Source organism: Dendropsophus ebraccatus, chromosome 11 (assembly GCF_027789765.1).
Source record: "Dendropsophus ebraccatus isolate aDenEbr1 chromosome 11, aDenEbr1.pat, whole genome shotgun sequence".
NCBI classification, from domain to species: Eukaryota; Metazoa; Chordata; class Amphibia; order Anura; family Hylidae; genus Dendropsophus; species Dendropsophus ebraccatus.
The window spans coordinates 54063550-54082916 of record NC_091464.1 but is presented as its reverse complement, the minus strand read 5'-3'; the positions used below and the strand labels follow the sequence as shown (position 1 = coordinate 54082916).

General features: G+C 41.1%; 2 protein-coding genes across 2 annotated transcripts; one reads left to right on the top strand and one right to left on the bottom strand.

Annotated features, from left to right (window-relative positions):
* The first annotated feature begins 25 nt into the window (after positions 1-25).
* On the top strand, positions 26-7575 carry TMEM199 (transmembrane protein 199). Its single transcript, XM_069944805.1, has 6 exons — positions 26-246; positions 987-1060; positions 2313-2402; positions 4156-4195; positions 5147-5259; positions 5730-7575. The coding sequence occupies exons 1-6, from the start codon at positions 75-77 to the stop codon at positions 5823-5825; spliced, it is 585 nt and encodes a 194-aa protein (XP_069800906.1). The 5' UTR covers positions 26-74; the 3' UTR covers positions 5826-7575.
* Positions 7576-13403: 5828 nt separating this feature from the next.
* SEBOX (SEBOX homeobox) lies at positions 13404-17870 on the bottom strand. The gene is made up of 3 exons (XM_069944899.1): positions 17786-17870; positions 14846-15039; positions 13404-14260 (listed from the first exon to the last, which is right to left on the bottom strand). Exons 1-3 carry the CDS (start codon positions 17868-17870, stop codon positions 13736-13738), a joined length of 804 nt encoding a protein of 267 aa, XP_069801000.1. The 3' UTR covers positions 13404-13735.
* Between the last annotated feature and the right edge of the window lie 1497 nt (positions 17871-19367).

Below are 19367 nucleotides of genomic sequence, written 5' to 3'. Positions count from 1 at the left end.
GACGGACGGAAGACGTTCTCTAATAGACGCCGACCTTCCTCCCAGCAGTCAGTGCGCGGTGATCACTGGAGGTGATGGCTAGACAGTGCCGGGTGACAGAGCCGCTGCTGCGGGCGCTAAGGGAGCTCCGCTCCGGCTTCTCTCCCCACTCCAAGGCCGAGGTGCAGAGCGTTCTGGAGGGAGGAGCCGGCTCCATTGTATCGTTCCGGGTCCTGCGGGAGCTGCATACTCTGCTGCGGGAGAGAGGTCAGAGGAAGGATCACCATGTCACGTGATGCCTTGTCAGCTGCTCCTTACTATGGCACACTGTCTGCACTGTTGTGTGGGGCATGCTGGGAGTTGTAGTCTTGCAGCAGCTGTAGAGTCACTGCAGTGTGTTGTGTCATTGATCTGTACAGGACACAGGAAGCCTTGTGTGTCTATAATACAGGGTAAAGCTGTGTTCCCTCTATGGGTATGTTCACACAGGGCTGAAGTCCTGTATCAGGATGGGAAAGAGAAGCTGATTGATAGGGACTGACCAGCAGGACGCCCTCCGAGCTCGAGAATGGGGAGAAAATTGTGTCTGCAATGAATGGTGCACAACACCTGCACATGCACCCAGCTCCTTCATTCTCTATGGGGCTTCCTTACATTGCTGAGTGTTCTGCAGTCTACAGCGCTCCCATATTGTAGGAATGGAGCGCTGGCTGCACAGTCATGGTGCATTCTGCTTATTTCAGGGGATATTTTACCTCCATCATTGTGATCAGTGGAGATCCCAGTGGTCAGACCCCCAGGATCACTTATCGGGGATAACTTATTGAGATAGGTATTCCTATCACTATGTGCTGTACCTGATGATGTAACAGCAGCTTCTAGAGATGGGACTGTATGGTTACATGCAAGCCGAACCCTGCCCCCATCCATATTACACACATGTATTATTTTATATGGACTTACTGTTTATTTCTTTAATAACTTTACTTTTATTTTCCTTTCTGTAGGTTCCGATATCTACCTGCATGAACTGCTAGATGGCAGTGAGATCTATATACCTGTGGTCGAGCTGCCTAAACGGGTAATTTCTGCCAATGAACACATTTTTTTTTTTTTTAGTCAATTCAATTTTAAGTGACAATCCACAGTTCAAGGCTATGACCCCAACTCAGATTGTTTTAAGCAGTTTTTGAGCCTCCAAAAAAATAGACTTAGGCTATCTTCACACTATGTAAAAGTACGGCCGTTGTTGCCATCGGCAACAACGGACGTACTTTCTGCGTAGTGGAACACTGCCTCTGCTTCAATGGGATCCCGGCCGGCCCCGCAAATAACTGACATGTCAGTTTTCTGCGGCCGTAATTCAATGAATTGTGGCTGCAGAAAGCCATGTCAGTTCACACAGTGCTCTGGCTGCTCGCTTTACTGTGTGCTATGAGAGGTTCTGATACGGGCACGTGCTGATGCGCCCGCATCAGAGCCCTGTGGCCAAAAGATGATCCGGCCAGTACTGCTCTAACGGCCAGGATCATCCGTGCAGAGACCGGCCGTTCCGTGACCCGGCCAGGGTCACGGAACGGCCGGTCTCTCACGTTGTGTGAACATAGCCTTAGCGTACAAACACACACACCGTATACGCAGCAGATTTGATTGTGCAGATTTGATGCTGTGTTAAGTTATTTAGATCTAATCTGCTGCGTATTGCAGCAGAAAATACACAGCGATACGGTATGTGTGTTTGTACCCTAAAAGTCATTGTTTTTCCAGCCTGTTTTTCCAGCCTGTGTGCAGTGCTTCCTTTGTAGTGTTTGTAGGTATTTTTATCATCCAGTCAGATCCATAAAGTCCTCATGCAATATCTAGTTCTGGTATAGGTAAGTAGCAGCACCATTAGTCTTAGTGTTTATGTCTCCCGCCGATGGCACAGAGGGATTTACTTTTAGGAGTCTAGGATAGAGGTCGGTTACATTACAAACTCCAAAAGTCCAAGGATAGACTTCTAGCTATTCCCCAGCATGTTTCAGTAATCCTACAGTTATCCCTGAGGAATGTAATCACAGGATTAACGAAACAAGAGAAATTGGGAAGAAACTGGACACTTGCACTTGAATTACAATATATAGATTTGAGCTCGGCATCCCTGACTCTGTGGTGTGGTGCCCTCACATAGGTGACCTAAAAGACTTCTGTAAGATGTTTGAAAAATTGAAAAAAGCTGATATGTATTGGATTCAGCAGCGTAGTTGGTATTGGGATAATGGCACATAATAATAGAGCATGGTCAGTGAGGATCTTTGCCTGAAGCTTTTTGATGTAAAATTTTGTGTTTTCAGAACCCGGAGCTTGTGGCTCGTCTAGAGAAGATCAAGGCTAAGCTAGCAAATGAGGAATACAAAAGGATCACCAAGAACGTCACTTCCAAGGTACAATTATCTACCCTATTACATTGAAATGTAAAGGGAAAATAAGGTCATATCAATGATCCCAGGTGTCCGATAACTTTGAGACATCTATGGACTTGGACCATTACTGATATATGGTCTACAGAGAACGCAAACCACTTTGAAGCTGCTCAGAGATTTCTATTGCTGGAAATTTGACAATTTTAAGACAAGGCCTCTTTAATTGGACGCTTAATAGTATCACTGTTAATGGGGTTGTTTGGACAGGATTAGTTTTATCTATACACCTGGAAAAGGGGTGAATGAAAATAAAAACACACTTACATATCATGTTTTGGTTTTTTTATTCACCCCCTCCATTTGTATACAGAAAAAAATTGAATGAATGAAGTGCTGGGAATACGTGTAGAATTGCACTGCAGCCAGCCTTTCAGCTGTCCTCTAAATACATTCTGTAGGTCAGCAAGAAACAGAGGACACATAAAGGTTTGATAGGATTGTGCCACATAGATTTTGTTACCAGTTGCTATTCAGGTGTATTGGTTTGCACAGGAATTGTAGAAATAAAATTGTCTGACCTTTTTAATCAAGACATTATAAAGATAGCGTTGATGGTGGATCTAGTCTTCGGTACAATATTTGCAAACAAGTGAACACCATAGACCTGTATGTCATAGTTTGGCAGAGTTGTGGCTCACACTGCCTCAGAGACTTCATTACTGGACAGAAAAGAAACCTCTGCATACAAGGTTTTTTTCTTATTATATTCCTGTAAAATGAAGGACATGAGCAGAAAAGGGTACTCTGTCAAAAAAAAATTCTTTCAAATCAACTGGTGTCAGAAAGTAATATTGATTTGTAATTTAAAAATTTCCATTCTTACCATACTTATCAGCTGCTGTATGTCCTGCAATAAGTGGTGTATTCTTTCCAGTCTGACACAGTGCTCAGTGCTGCCACCTCTGTCCGGCACATGAACTGTCCAGAGTGGTAGCAAATCCCCATAGAAAACCTCTCCTGTCATGGATAGAGGTGGCAGCAGAGATCACCTTTTGGGACTGTAAAGAATACACCACTTCTTGTAGGACATACAGCATCTGATAAGTACTGGAAGATGGATTTACAAATCTACATAACTTTCAGACACAAGTTGATTGTAAAGTACCAGTGAGTACAGAGCTCAGCAGGAACCCATATTGCTTCCTGGCCTGGTGGTCATGTGACCGCTGTGTTCTGGGCATCTGCAGAAGCTTCTGGGTCTTAGCAAACCCAGATCGGCTCTCAAGTATTGTCAAGGGGCCGTATTTTCCCTGTAACTTGGACTGATATGTCAGTACCAGCTACGGGGGGGGGATCAGCAACAATCGAAATGTAGTGTGGAAAGCCCTCTCAACAGTATGTGTGTGTAATATATATATTATTATATGTGTGTGTGTGATTACACTATACAAGAGAGTTTAATATCCTAATTTGCACAGGTCTGACCTTGGGGACCCACATCTATAGTTTGAGGGCTCCCCATCCTCCTCAAACCTGCTCACAGCTGCTGAAGGTGGTTGGGAACTCTAATGTTACTTGTGTAATGTTGTGTAAGTCCCATTTACTTTAATAGCAATTGTGCAAACAATGTGATTCTGTTTACACCATTCCCCAGCTGGAGGGGACAAGGAAGCCCTTGTTCCCAGATAGTACTCATTTATATTGCTTAAATATATTATCTTAGAATCTTTATTGCCTTTTATAACATGTTGTTTATTTTTTTTCTTTCATACAGTCCGGTCGGCTTGGAACACTGTCTGACTTTGGAAGAGAAGGTAAAATAACTCTTCTGGGGGTAAGATTTGGCAGCCAGTACATTTAGGTTTTTGTGATCATTGCAAATTTTTCCGGTCATTATAGATGTCTGTAAATTACTCAAGATGGCCCATGGTAATGCAAATACAATTGGCTCCATTGAACTGAAAATATAAGGGTATATAAATCAGAGTAATGCTAAGTTTACACGGAGCGATAATTCGCCCAATCGTACGATTAACGATTTCGAAGTAACTATTTTTTTTTTTACTAACGATCAGCGTTTAGACGGAACGATATATCGTACAGAAAATTTGTTTTGCGATCGTTTAAGCCTATCTCACACATAGGTAAAATCAGTGAACGACTGTTTACACGGAACGATTGGTGAATTTTTAGCGAACGATGATTTAAGAACATGTTCAAAGATCAAAATGAACGATTTCTCGCTCGTCATTCGATCGTTCGCTGCGTTTACACGTACGATTATCGTTCGCATTCGATCATTATCGTGCAAATTCGCACAATAATCGTTCCGTGTAAACGTAGCATAAAGGTGCATTTACACAGAAAGATTATCTGCCAAAGATTTGAAGCCAAAGCCAGAAATGGATTTGAAAAGAGGAGAAATCGCAGGCTTTCCTTTATGACCTGATCTCTGTTTTATAGTCTGTTCCTGGCTTTGGCTTCAAATCTTTGGCAGATAATCTTTCTGTGTAAATGGACCCTAACTTAAAGGGGTTATCCAGCGCTACAAAAAACATGGCCACTTTCCCCCCTCTCGTTTCCAGTTCAGGTGTGGTTTGCAATTAAGCTCTATTTACTTCAATGGAACAGAGTTTGAAACCCCACCCAATCTGGAGACGAGAGGGGGAAAAGTGGCCATGTTTTTGTAGTGCTGGATAATCCCTTTAAGTCTACAGTAGCAATGCTCACAATGACCTGCATGATAACTGTTTTACATTTTGCAGTGCGGCCCCTAAAGAAGGTCATCATTACAATCTTCAACTTCTTAGTCACTATTGCAGCTGCATTTGCATGCACTTATATTGGAACTCAGTACATCTTCACAGAGTCTGCTGCGGTGAGTAGGATTTGAACTGTGTGATATTTTCTGATTTCCATTACCACAGAATTTCCGAAGACGACATGATGTATGAAGATCATGCTGGCAGCGGGGAAACTCTTTGAATCACCACGGCACTGTAATGGCAGAGCCGCAGCGATTTAAAGAGTTTTTACCCATGCCATCCGGGGAAACCATCCAGGACTTGCATTCAACGTCCGTGTTTCATGACAGAACACAGGACGTGTGAGTGCAGCCTAAGACTGCCCACATGACTGATAAATACCATCATATTTATTGTGTACATGTAAGTAAGGAATTGGGAAGAATTTAACAGGAGACTTCTAAATCTAAAACATTAGGCTGAAATGTAGACTTTTTGCTTTTACATTACAAAAGTAATATATAGAGATCTAATTTTTCTATGATTTTCTTTTCTTGGATCTGTATGTTTAATGAAGATGTTACTCATTTGTCCTGTCTTCCAGCGGGTCCTGTCCTCTGTGATTGTGGCCTCATTGGTGGGGTTAGCAGAGCTGTATGTTCTTGTCCGAACCATGGAGGGGCAACTTGGAGAACTGTAATACATTTTGCCATTGTCCGGAATAACTTCAGTTACTGAACTGGACTCCTTTGAAGCTTGTGTAACTGCAGCAGATGTGCTCAGCTGGAACCATACTGGATTTAATGACTACTGCTAAATTCCATTCGCTGCACTAGAATTTATCTTTAAAGATAGATATTTTACTGTTCATTGTTTTATTTATTTCCTGTATTGCACAATTTCTCTAAGTTCCCTTCACATGCAGTATGTATAAATACAATACAATTTTCCATCCAGATTGTGTGGAGGTATCCAGAAACCTGTATATTGTAGATAGACCATGATCTATCGGCTTAACTTTTCAAACTTTTGTTTGTAATATATTATATATTTTCTTGTTTCTAATATAATACTGTCTTCTGTTAACTATATCTGCTTTAAAATTTTCTTAATAAAATATTGACATTTCTATAAAAGTCCTTTTGGAATATAAGGATAGCACCTATTGAAATGCACTCTGATGAAATGCACTTATCTTGGACAATATAGTTGTCTTGCCCAGTAGATTTTCTATATGAATATAAGCCGAAACAAAGCAGGTCAATGCAGGTCATGCATTCACAATATGGTTGGAATGAGTATATAAGGCGGTCATAGATATGGAGCAAGGCTGTAACATTTTAAAGGGGTACTCCCAGGGAATAGCTTTTTTCCAGTAATTGAAACACATTACATAGTTATATACCTTTTGTAATATGCTTCAATCACCTATCAGCCCCCCTTCCCTATCTTTTTCCCCCTCAATCCCCCACCAGGAAGTGAAGTAAACTTATTCTTACTTAATGACTGTTGACCCCAGGAAGCCATTTTGTGACAATGACATCATCAAGAGGGAGGCGGGTCTAAGCCCTGTTAAGCCAGTGTCCCTTTGTCAAATGACACAGGTTGCTCAGCTCTGATTGGCTGAATAAGCTGTAAGCCATCTAACCGTTTTACAGAGTCAGTTAGACATCGCAGGAGACAAAGTGCATCATGGGAAACCCCAAACCAGGAAGTAAAGAAAAATTGAAGACACAAACTGGAGGTTCAGGGACCTGCGAAAAGCAGGAATTTCAAACGAAGACAGACTCAGGAGGGATGGTAAATGTAAAAATTATGTTTGATTGCTTTCTTTTTTATCAGCGTCGGAGTACCCCATTAAGGCTTTGTTTACATCAGCATTGCAGATTCCGTCATGTTTGACTGGAAAAATAGGTATTCTTCCTGTCAACACGATAGACAACACAGCGGAACCTGTCAGATCCCTTTACAAGTCAGTGGGATTTGGCACACCACTATTTCTGCTTCTGTGATCAAACAGAAAAATGGAATTCATGCAGTTGTGATCAATGTCTTGACAACCATTTTTTTTATACATTTATATGTATTTCTCATATACACTGTATTATGCAATCCTTGTGCACCTTCTGTCTGTACAGAACTTACTCTAAAGATTTGTGCTCTGATAGCTATAACCTTTATTAGTTCAGCCCATAGTTTTTACATGTTTACTTCTGGCAAGGCTGTAGTAACTAAATCTGCTATAAAATGAAGATATGTGAGCGTATATTGAACACTGTCATATTGCTGAATTTGAATAACCATTTTTGCTTCTCTTTTGGAATTTGTTACTTTATACAGGACTTTTCCTTTTGTGTTGTATTTCTTTTCAAAATTTTCTAATATTTTTTTTTTTACACTAAAATTAGTATGATCAAAGCAAACATTACAAATGTCCGCATTTATATTGATTTTCTGACTGTAATATTCTATATTGCACAATAAATAAAAAATTTGTTGATAACCTTTACTTTGTTGTTTCACTGGTTTTACCATGTTAGGAAGGGAATTCTATCCACAATTGCTCAGATTATAGTTTACATTGCAGGGTCTTGGCAGTTTGTATGTTACTTATAACATTGTACAATTGGTAATCATTTAGGGGGATATTTTGTCATATAATAAGGTTTGTTTGTTTTGGCCCAGGGCAACCAGACCTTGGCTTTCATTTTACCAGAGCTCATTAATAAACAAAAGCTAAGCTATAGCTCTACTATAGACAACAAAGAGAATCTTACTATCCGACAGCTTTATAAACCCCCTCCCCCCACCTTAGAAATATATGTATATTACTGAAATAACAATCATACCATAATAGTGTGAGTTACAGCTTTTTCTATTGTGTACATCTCAATGAAGACACATTGTAGGGGCAGGATTTTACCTACAGCATCTCCACCAGGACAATGGGAATCAGCAGACTGCTTATAAAGCTTATGGTGGGACTACTGGGACAAGAGGGAGCAGTTCTGTAACCTATTTAACTACAAGTTGCTATATACCACTTGTCTGTGATAGAGTTTTGCCTGGTTTAAGTTTTCAAACATATTGATTTACATTATCAAGGGGGCTACGATCTTGCCTAAGTTGCTTTTAACAGCATTTAGTGACATGCCTTACCGCAAGCCTCCTGGACATAGACACATCGAACATCTCCAGACTCTTGTCTTTGCATGGGACACATTTTGTGAGCATGCTCTGTGGCCTCTTTATACTGGTTTACCTGTCACTGTATTCTTGTCGGTGTTGATAGGCAGGACACTGCTGGGAAATAATCTGGGCAGAACAGATCAGTTTAACCTAATGAAAGCTGCAAGATCTCAGAATTACTTTTTATACATCGTCCACATGACAGCACCACATGGAGGATGTCACCCTTTACCTAACAGGAACAGGAAATACAGAGAGAGGTTAAAAGGGCACTTCCCCAATCCCACCTCAGTGTTTTTCCTGTTCCTATCAGGATCAGATGGAATACAGAGTTACCTGTGATCCTTCCAGGTCATGGGTCAGGACGATTAGCCTCAGGATGCGGTCCGGAGTGGTCCTCTGTTCCCCCTGTAAGGTCCGGTCTTGGCTCGGTGTCGGGTCCCTCGTTGGATCCCTCATTGATGCAGGGAGATGTTCATGCTGCCGCTCCCCCTCACGCGCTTCGGTGCTCCTGGGCCTAGGCGCGCGGCGGATGTGTGGCAAGGATGACATCAGACGCCGGCACACGACCCCCCCCCCCCCCCCCCCCCCCCGTACGGACTTCCTCCTCTCTAGAGCGCAGTGGCCGGTTTGGATACAGCAGACATACAGGAGGTAGACCGGAAGTTCGGCAGTGGCGTTAGGTGACTCGATGGGCGCCAAATTCAAATCAGACTCAGCACTACTTAAGGGTAAGATGTACCTGTCTTTCTCTCTCTTTGCCATCATGGAATCTCCTGGTGCTATAGGAGAGGCTGCTGGGTCTACTGCTGCTGCCGGATCTGTGAGAGAGCTAAATGGAAAATTAAAAAAAAAAAGTTTTTAAACATATGCCTAAAGTGTAACTATCATTCCCTGCTGGCAGCAGGATACACTGTTAAAATCCTGCTATCTTAAATTTGGCAGGAGCAACTGTGACAATAACAAAAAGTCTAGAACTTTAGCATACCTATTTACCTTTCTATATACTTTCCTCCTGTGAAGACATCCAGCAACATCATTGACTGTTTTTTGAGTGTATACAGTCAGATAAATTCTGTCCTCGGTGCATGTCTGAACAGACAAGAGATTTTAACAACATATCTGCTGCCAGTAAGGCATGATAGTTACACTTTAACATAGTGTTCTGATGAACGTTCCCTTTAAAGTGAACCTGTCATCTGGAAATAGAGTTATAAAGGGGTACTCCGGGCAAGGGACTTTTGTTTACATATGCCCGGGGATGGGTTTTTAAAAAAATAATAAAGCACACTTACCTCCCTGGCTCCAGCTCCGACATGAAGTTGCAGGCCAGACTAGCCAGTCAGCGACTGGCAGGACATGAAAAAAAAAAGTCCCTTTTGAGACATGAAAGCTGAGCTCTGATATTCCTCCTAAAATGACCACAACCAAAACATCTGTAAGACAGTCATGGATCCACTGTACCACTGCTAGTAATGCCTAAGCCACACCAGGGTGGGTTGGACTTGCTACGGCAGGCCGACCCATAGGTCACTACCCCAGGATTGGCTTGCTAGCAGCAGCGGGCAAGGTGCAGCTGGAGACTCATATGCTGGCAGGTGGGATTGCCGTGGGGATCATGGCTGGAACCAGGGCATCAGTCATGGACGGCAGGAATCACGGGAAAGTTGAGACCACATACTTAGGATAGCAATGCAGAGGCTCCAACAGGGGATCAGAGTGGAGGCAGGAATTCATAGGGGAGCGCTTATGTGCAATAACCAATTAAGGGTGTACTGCCCATTTAGATCTGTGAAAGCCAGCGTGCCCTAGAAGGCAGGGACATGTGTGCTGGCCGGGAGAACACATCTCAGGAGCATGGAGCAGCGAAGCACCCCAGGGGGCTGAGGAGGGCCCGAGCATGTGATTCTGGCGTTCCGCAGAGAGAGAGGAGCTGGGAGAGTGGATGCGGCGGTTGCCTGGAGCACGGGATGCCGCCACAGCCCTAATGGTGTCCTACTAACAATACAACAATCCTACAAAAAGCAGACTCAACTACCAAATGAATGTACGCAGCTTTATTGAAGCATAAAAATAAAACATTTCCAGGACTACAGTACTATCATAAAGTGCATATAATATCCACTTTCCTCCTATGGTGCATAACCCTCTTATAGTCATCCCATCAATGCACAATTATAGCTTCATGGCAGTGTCCAATTCCCAGTCAGAATAAGTTATACTTGGTGGTAGGGTGGGATTCTTTGTGTAAGCTTAATCACAGGTATACCACAAACGTCTCTTGACCCTCTTTTATACCCCCCACATAGTCAGCATCAGGTATCAAGATGCTTCTGGGAATCTGCTGCAGTCACTGGCAGAGCTGGTAGTTCCTGCCGGGACATGACAATGTAGAAAGCTGGTAGAAACAGGACATCAGCAGCTGTCAGTGAGTTGTTGACACTGCCCTGTGGGGGTACACAGATGGGTATCACTTCTTTATTATGTTTCCCCCAACCCCTGCCTGTCTGAGAATTTCATTTTTCCCCAGAGTTCTCCTTAAATATTTATAGCAATATTAGAACTATGGGGTCATTATATGAAATACCCATTTTTATATTATTTTTATTACATGGGTTTGGTCAAAAGCTGTACGGAGTGTCTGGCTTGTTCTCACCTTCTTATATAATTTATGCAGGTCACTGTGCTCTTGGTAACTTTCCGTGCAGATCTGTGCCTCCACTCAGTCCTGTCTCTGAGCTCTACAGGCAGTTGTTTCCTCCTCATGATTCGGTGTTAGTTCTGATATACATTGTCAGCTGTGACACCTTTTATAAACAGGGATGTGTCTCTCCGCTGGATTTACCACAGGTGACTCCAATCAAGGAGCAGAATCATCTCAGAGTTAACTGAGAAGAATAAAAGGAGCCAGAGCTAAATTTAAATTGTCACAGGAAAAGGTCTAAATCAGGGATGGGGAACCTTGGGCCCTCCAGCTGCTGGAAAACTACAATTCCCATCATGCCTGGACAGCCAAAGCTAAAGCTTTGGCTGTCCAGATATTATGGGAATTGTAGTTTTGCAACAGCTGGAGAGCCCAAGGTTCCCCATCCCTGGTCTAAATACTTATGTCCATTTATTTTATTTTATTTTTTTTTTAACAAATTTGCAAACAATTCTAAAATTCAGTTTTCAAATGTAATATAATGTGTTTGTTATATCCTCTTTTGCTCAGATAGATGGGAAGTCTTCCCTACTTACTGCCTGTCATGAGCTCGTGAAATTGCAACTAAACCCCACACATGAGACAGACTGCGGGAGTTTACCATTGTCGATTAATGTTTTGCTATCTGCTAAGCCCCTTCTAAAAGACACTTAATATTTTATTTGTGTTATGTACAGCTATAACCTGGCTCTGTAAAGTTATGGTGGGATTAGGTAATGTAAGTAAATCCACAGCTCCATCTCTCTCACAATCATCTGGAAATTAGGGGCTGGATTAAAGTAATGTTCATGAAGATTAGTTGGTATTACAGATGATTGTGATATTCACTGGCATTGCAGGATTGTGGCTCGTAGCATGTTTATTGCAAAATTCTTCAAGAATCAACTGAAATATAATACTATCGAAAATTAAAAAAAGAGATAAGCACAAAGGAAGATTGTCTATAACCAATGTAATACACAATATAAAGGTCTGATCTTTCATTGTGAGACGATAAGGCTACAAACATTGATTTACAATGTTAAGATTAGTGGATTTCAGAACTATTATTGTGTATTAGTTCTTCGGGAGACATATTGGTAAAGCAATTGCCAGGCTGAATCTACTATAAAATGTTGGGCATTATTTAGTGCTCCAATACTGACCTGTGAATATAATCACTTGAGTTGTCTGACAAGTTTTTACAGGGGGTGTCCAGGGAATACTTATGAAATGTGCTTAGGCTCTGCGCAGCACTAGGGTCCCAACACAAGGAAATGCCTGCTCAACCAATCGATGGCTGAGACAGTCACCACTGCGGCCACAGATTGGCTGAGCGGACACTCCCTTGTTTAGACAGGAAGTACTGCGCAGTGGGAGCAGGATCCATGGGTGCAGTGATGGCAGGGGATCAGGACAAGTGAGTGCACATTTTACGTTACATTTCAGTGTATAAGTATCCCTGGACAATCCCTGTAAGAATGATAGAACTGTAACAGTAATTACTCTCTATTGGATCTGTTTGAGGTGTCTGACACTGTAGATCACTTTCTGTGTATGAAATGCTGGCTCTGCTCCTTCACTTCCCACCTCACTGTTGGGTTCCTCAGATTCCCGAAAACTGATATCTATCAGGAGATATCACTGATTGGCTATGGGGACAGACCACGCAGGTATGACGCATGATCAGGAAACAGCCATGACGAGCAGGTACTGAGAACTTTGGATGAGATGTTGGATGAGAGACCATACTTACCACAGTGGTCATGGGGGAGGGGGGGGGGGCATTTAACCCTCTTGGAATTCTTGAATTGGGGATTCCTAAGGGGAGAGGTATGGTTTACAGATCTCACACAAAGTGTTCTACCCCATAGAACCAAAGGCAGGCGAGGTCTTGTTTAATATGCATAATTGCCCACATAGTCTCCAGATCACTGAAGAGAACAGACCTCCATTCCAGTCTCCATTGCCATCTTGCACCATGATAGCCTAAATTTGCATAACATTACAGTGTGTCCTTCTTAATGGTGCAATTTTAGTGTTGAGGGAACGTATACAAATTGAGTGTCTCCGGAGATCTTTCAAGACCTCTTGAAATAGAAATGTATATATATATGGAACTAAAACTATATATACAAAGAAAAGACAATAAACACCATAGCTGCCTATTACCAAAGACCATACTGATTAGGAATAGAAGTCACCAAAACAAAATAAAGAAGTTATTTCAATGCCTAATTTTATTGTCATTTTGAAAATGTAAAGAACTATACACTGAAAAAGAAACATTTTGTATAGTTTACTCCTAATTAAACTGGAAAAGAAAATATGTCTTTAATATGGTATTAAAATGTCAACCCAACAAATAAAAAAAGTTAGGGTTTTTAAAATACCATATGGGCTAAATCACAGTGTTTGCTTATTGAGGAACCAAACTTTCTGGTTATTAAAGGGTTAAGGAAAGCTCAAATTTTAGGCAACTTGTTTAAAAAGAGACGTTAAAAAAAAATCTCATTTTTTTCCATTTTCATACAGTCTTCACCACCACATTTCTGGGATTTCGAGCTGCTGTTTAAGAGGTTTCCTGAGATTTGCATCAAGGTTCCTCATCAACCATATGAACTTACAAATGTATCATCTTATAATATCTATTGTCCAGGAAGAACGTGTATTCAAGGCTATGGAATTTCCTCTCTACTGAAATTGTTTCTATGTATCATGGCGATATAAAGTCCTACTTAGACATCTCCCAGGTTGGTAAGTATAGCTGCATTGTATATGACATCAGATATATATCCTAGTGATGTCTGAGATGTAGTTTCATTCATTGTATGAGGAAACATCTCCCAGTATGATCCTTGTGATGGGATGGTGAATGGCTCCAGATCGACCAGCTGGGTGTCATACAATGTAGCTTCACAGCCATAATCTGGGCCGGAGGTGACGTTCTGCCAATACAGATCCTGCTGCCTGTAGCTGTGTGCATAACACTCATCAGGGAACTGCTCAGAAACTGGGGGGGACACCTGTGGAAATGACGGGTATCCAGCTTGTTGCATGTAGGACGGAGGCGGTCCATGAGATATTGGATGGTTTGGAGGTAAGGGCATGGCAATCAGAGGATCTCTTTGAATAAAGCCTTGAGAGGGAGACGCTGATCTCAAGCAAAGATGATGAGCTCGAAGGGAAGATCCTCTCCGATTAAATAACTTGTCAAACTTGCCGCTTTTGTTTTTCCTGGCTCTGCGGTTCTGGAACCACACCTGTGGATTAGAAAATACATTTATATTTTATATATTGTACAATTTACATGTATAGAGCCGAAGCCACAACATTCTGCTAAATCCATCACACGATAAATACCAAAAGTGCCAAATAGACCCCAATGACTTATAATGCGGAGTGTCTGGTTCTACCCTGGTGACTGACATTTTTCAGAATTTGTGGTTTTTATTGACAATCAAATGTTCAACCAAGCAATGTAAGTGCATTATTCTGGGCACTATGGAATACCTTTTGCAAAGTAATAGAAGCAAAGTATAAAATGGACCATGGAGAAGCTGGAAAGACAGAATCCCAAGTTGTCATGTTTATTTTTACAAAATTCTTAGTTCCATAAAATATAGAAGCCCAATGCATTTCCCTATGGTTATATGTAGTGTTGAACTAGGGTATCTGGGGCCCACCAGAGGAAAAGATCCTGGGAGTCCACCAATGAAGTACCAGTAAGAAACGGCATGTCAGTCAATGTTAGTGCATGTTCTAAAGCTGGGGGCCCACCGGAGAATCCTCCTGATGGGCCAGTCCGACACTGGTTACATGACACTGACTACAATCTCCTAACATACCTGCACTTTAGACTCAGGTAGTCTGATAATCTTGGCTAGATGCTCCCTTGTGCTGATGTCTGGATAAGGGATAACTTCAAAGACGCTCTCTAGCTCCACCTGCTGCCATTTACTGTACAATGTCCTTTTACGTTTTCGCTGGTTGGGGGTCCCATTCACAGGGGACACTGTTTCCTTTGCTTTAGCTTCTGTTCCTGAAAATTAAAACAATTCATTAGATTTTGTTTTCTACTGAACTCAACAGTAGCTGCCATACAGCCACCTACCATGTGAGCCTTTATAAGCAATGAGGACCAAGGAATTATATTCAGGGCTTCAGTTTAAAGGGGTTGTCCCAACAGCAACACTTATAGTCTATCCACAGGATGGGGAATAGATATATGTTTGCTGGCAGTCTAACCAAGTATCTTGTCTGAATGGAGTTTTTGCCATGTATATACATTGTCACTCCATTTAGTGTCTATGAGACTGCAGAACGCTCTAAAGGAGTCCCATAGGCACCGAATAGAGCGACTTTGCACACAAGACCACCACTCTATTCAGACAGTAGACTTAGGTCCCCCTTTTCTATATGTGGATAGGCAATGAGTGTTATTGGAAGGATAACCCCTTTGCATTATGAAAAGTTCTGCAACCTATTCATTTACTGTCATTTATTAATTTCCTCACACTTTCAGTATCTTTGCTGCTGTCAAGAAGGGGATTGAGGAGAAACCAAATACATAAAGGTATATTTTCATCTCCATTGGAGACTCCATTCATGACAACTTTTTAACCAATAAAATGATAAACACCATAGTAAAACCTAATGGACTCCATTATAGTCATTGGAGTCTGTTGGGCACAGTTGGTGTCCATCATTTTAACTGGCACCATTGTCACTTTCATCATTCTGATCCTATGATGGAGCAGAATAGAAATGAATAGCAAGGGTATGAATACAGCCTTAGCACCACAACTCTCTCCTATCCTAATAGTTTGTAACAAGTAAATCCAACTGGAGTTCATATGCTTGTTGGCTGATAATGGGCTGTCTAGACTAGATGCACATTTAGCACAATCTCAGGCTTGTCCAAAACCAAAACAATGGCTGAAAACCCAAGCTTCTTGCTGATTTTTTTTTTTTTTTTTTTTTTTTGCCATAGTAAATTCTATTTTGCAATCTGCAAACCACCTTGAACTGCCCAAAATATGCACAAAAAGTGATTTTACAGAATGTAAATTATTGTTTTCTGCTGAATTCAATAGAACTCAGTTTTCCGCTGAGTTCAATATAACTCAATAATACAAAACAGCAACCAGCTAGAAAAAATACTATATAGGGCTCATTCACATCTCATTTTTCATTACTGGTATATGTCAGTATACTGCAAAAACATATGTGGACAATCACCACAGCATAGCCACAGGGGAAAGTCTAGTTAAGTCAATGATAAAGTCAATGAGCTTAAAGAAGAATGATTCTATTCATTGATAGCAAGCAGAGATATTGACAATGGGGAAGGAGTGAGGTATATTAAAAAGTTGCTGTACATTTCATTACACAGTGATATTTGGAAAACCTGATCGAAACTTAAAGCATCATAACTTTTAGCAAAATGTTAGTTCCTGTCTGAGCAAAGTAGCTAACATCACACTCATTGCTTCTAGAAAAGAACAAGTGAATGATAGGTAGTGACTAAATCCCATACCGCAAAGGGACCTCACTGGGGGCGCGATATCCCATGTAAGGAATTCATATTGATAGTTCAATACAATGGAAATGACATTCCATGAATAGATCACTGAACAGACTTACAGAACATTATTAATAATGTATAAAGCAAAGAGTGGCAAGGTAGTCAGGTGTCCAGTGTCACCCCCTGTAGGTGCTCACCAATAGCTATAAGATGCATACATGCAATGCAAATAGTATTTCTATGCAATCCATATAATACCTGTTAGGAACCTCTGGCACCTCTGCTGTTCTAAAACTAGTTTAGTATAAGCTGGAGAACCACAGGTAAGGCATACTGCCAGGCAGAAACCATAAGTAATCCAGCAGAACACATGTATAAGTGATCCAGCAGAACACATGTATAAGTGATCCAGCAGAACACATGTATAAGTGATCCAGCAAAACACATGTATAAGTGATCCAGCAGAACACATGTATCAGTGATCCAGCAGAACACATGTATCAGTGATCCAGCAGAACACATGTATCAGTGATCCAGCAGAACACATGTATCAGTGATCCAGCAGAACACATGTATCAGTGATCCAGCAGAACACATGTATCAGTGATCCAGCAGAACACATGTATAAGTGATCCAGCAGAACACATGTATCAGTGATCCAGCAGAACACATGTATCAGTGATCCAGCAGAACACATGTATCAGTGATCCAGCAGAACACATGTATCAGTGATCCAGCAGAACACATGTATAAGTGATCCAGCAGAACACATGTATAAGTGATCCAGCAGAACACATGTATAAGTGATCCAGCAGAACACATGTATAAGTGATCCAGCAGAACACATGTATCAGTGATCCAGCAGAACACATGTATCAGTGATCCAGCAGAACACATGTATCAGTGATCCAGCAGAACACATGTATCAGTGATCCAGCAGAACACATGTATCAGTGATCCAGCAGAACACATGTATCAGTGATCCAGCAGAACACATGTATCAGTGATCCAGCAGAACACATGTATCAGTGATCCAGCAGAACACATGTATAAGTGATCCAGCAGAACACATGTATCAGTGATCCAGCAGAACACATGTATCAGTGATCCAGCAGAACACATGTATCAGTGATCCAGCAGAACACATGTATCAGTGATCCAGCAGAACACATGTATCAGTGATCCAGCAGAACACATGTATAAGTGAGAGCAATGTACATAGTAATATGATAGAGGGGGTGCAGGTGAGCCTCATACATACCCGGAGCTGGCACAGTGTCCTGGCAGGGGCCCCACAGGGGCAGCTCAGTGCTGGAGAAGAAGGCTGCCCTCAGGATCTTCTCCATCATGCCAGGGATGGTCTGTGCCCCCTACCTGCAGCGCACAGTCTTATAGCTGATGCCCCCTCCCTCCTATAGAAGACCCCGGGGGTCCCTGACCTCACCCACCACAGCCCGGGATGTGTATGCTGCCTCACTTCCCTTTGATCCCAGCAGACTGACAATACAAAGTGTCTGACACCTGCCTGTCCCTGCACTGCCCACCAGCACAATCCACGTCCTCCACTGCCAGACTGCACGGGGCTTCCTGCTCCCACAGGAAGGGGGGCTGCCCGCACATACAGCCCACCCGGGACACCCACTAGATACTGCCCCAGCATGTGATCTATCTGATTCATGTCTATGTGTAAATCTATCTTTTTTGATATCTAGGATATCAGTCCTAAATATCTATCTATCTTCTATCTATCTATCTATCTATCTCTTATCTATCTATCTATCTATCTATCGATCGATCGATCGATCGATCGATCTATCTATCTATCTATCTATCTATCTATCTATCTATCTCCTATCTATCTATCTATCTATCTATCTATCTATCTATCTATCTCCTATCTATCTATTATCTATCTATCTATCTATCTATCTATCTCCTATCTATCTATCTATCTATCTATCTATCTGTCTATCTATATATTATCTATCTATCTCATATCTATCTATCTATCTCCTATCTATCTATCTCCTATCTATCTATCTATCTATCTATCTATCTATCTCCTATCTATCTATCTATCTATTTATCTATCATCTATCTATCTATCTCCTATCTATCTATCTATCTATCTATCTATCTATCTATCTCCTATCTATCTATCTATCTATCTATCTATCTATCTATCTATCTATCTATCTCCTATCTATCTATCTATCTATTATCTATCTATCTGTCTATCTATATATTGTCTATCTATCTATCTATCTATCTATCTATCTATCTATCTATCTATCTATCTCCTATCTATCTATCTATCTATCTCCTATCTATCTATCTATCTCCTATCTATCTATCTATCTATCTATCTATCTATCTATCTATCTATCTATCTATCTATCTGTCTATCTATATATTATCTATCTATCTCATATCTATCTATCTATCTATCTATCTATCTCCTATCTATCTATCTCCTATCTATCTATCTATCTATCTATCTATCTATCTATCTCCTATCTATCTATCTATCTATCTATCTATCTATCTATCTATCTGTCTATCTCCTATCTATCATCTATCTATCTATCTATCTATCTATCTATCTATCTATCTATCTATATATTATCTATCTATCTCCTATCTATCTATCTATCTATCTATCTATCTATCTATCTATCATCTATCTATCTATCTGTCTATCTATCTCCTATCTATCTATCATCTATCTATCTATCTATCTATCTATCTATCTATCTCCTATCTATCTATCTATCTATCTATCTATCTATCTATCTATCTATCTCCTATCTATCTATCTATCTATCTATCTATCTATCTATCTA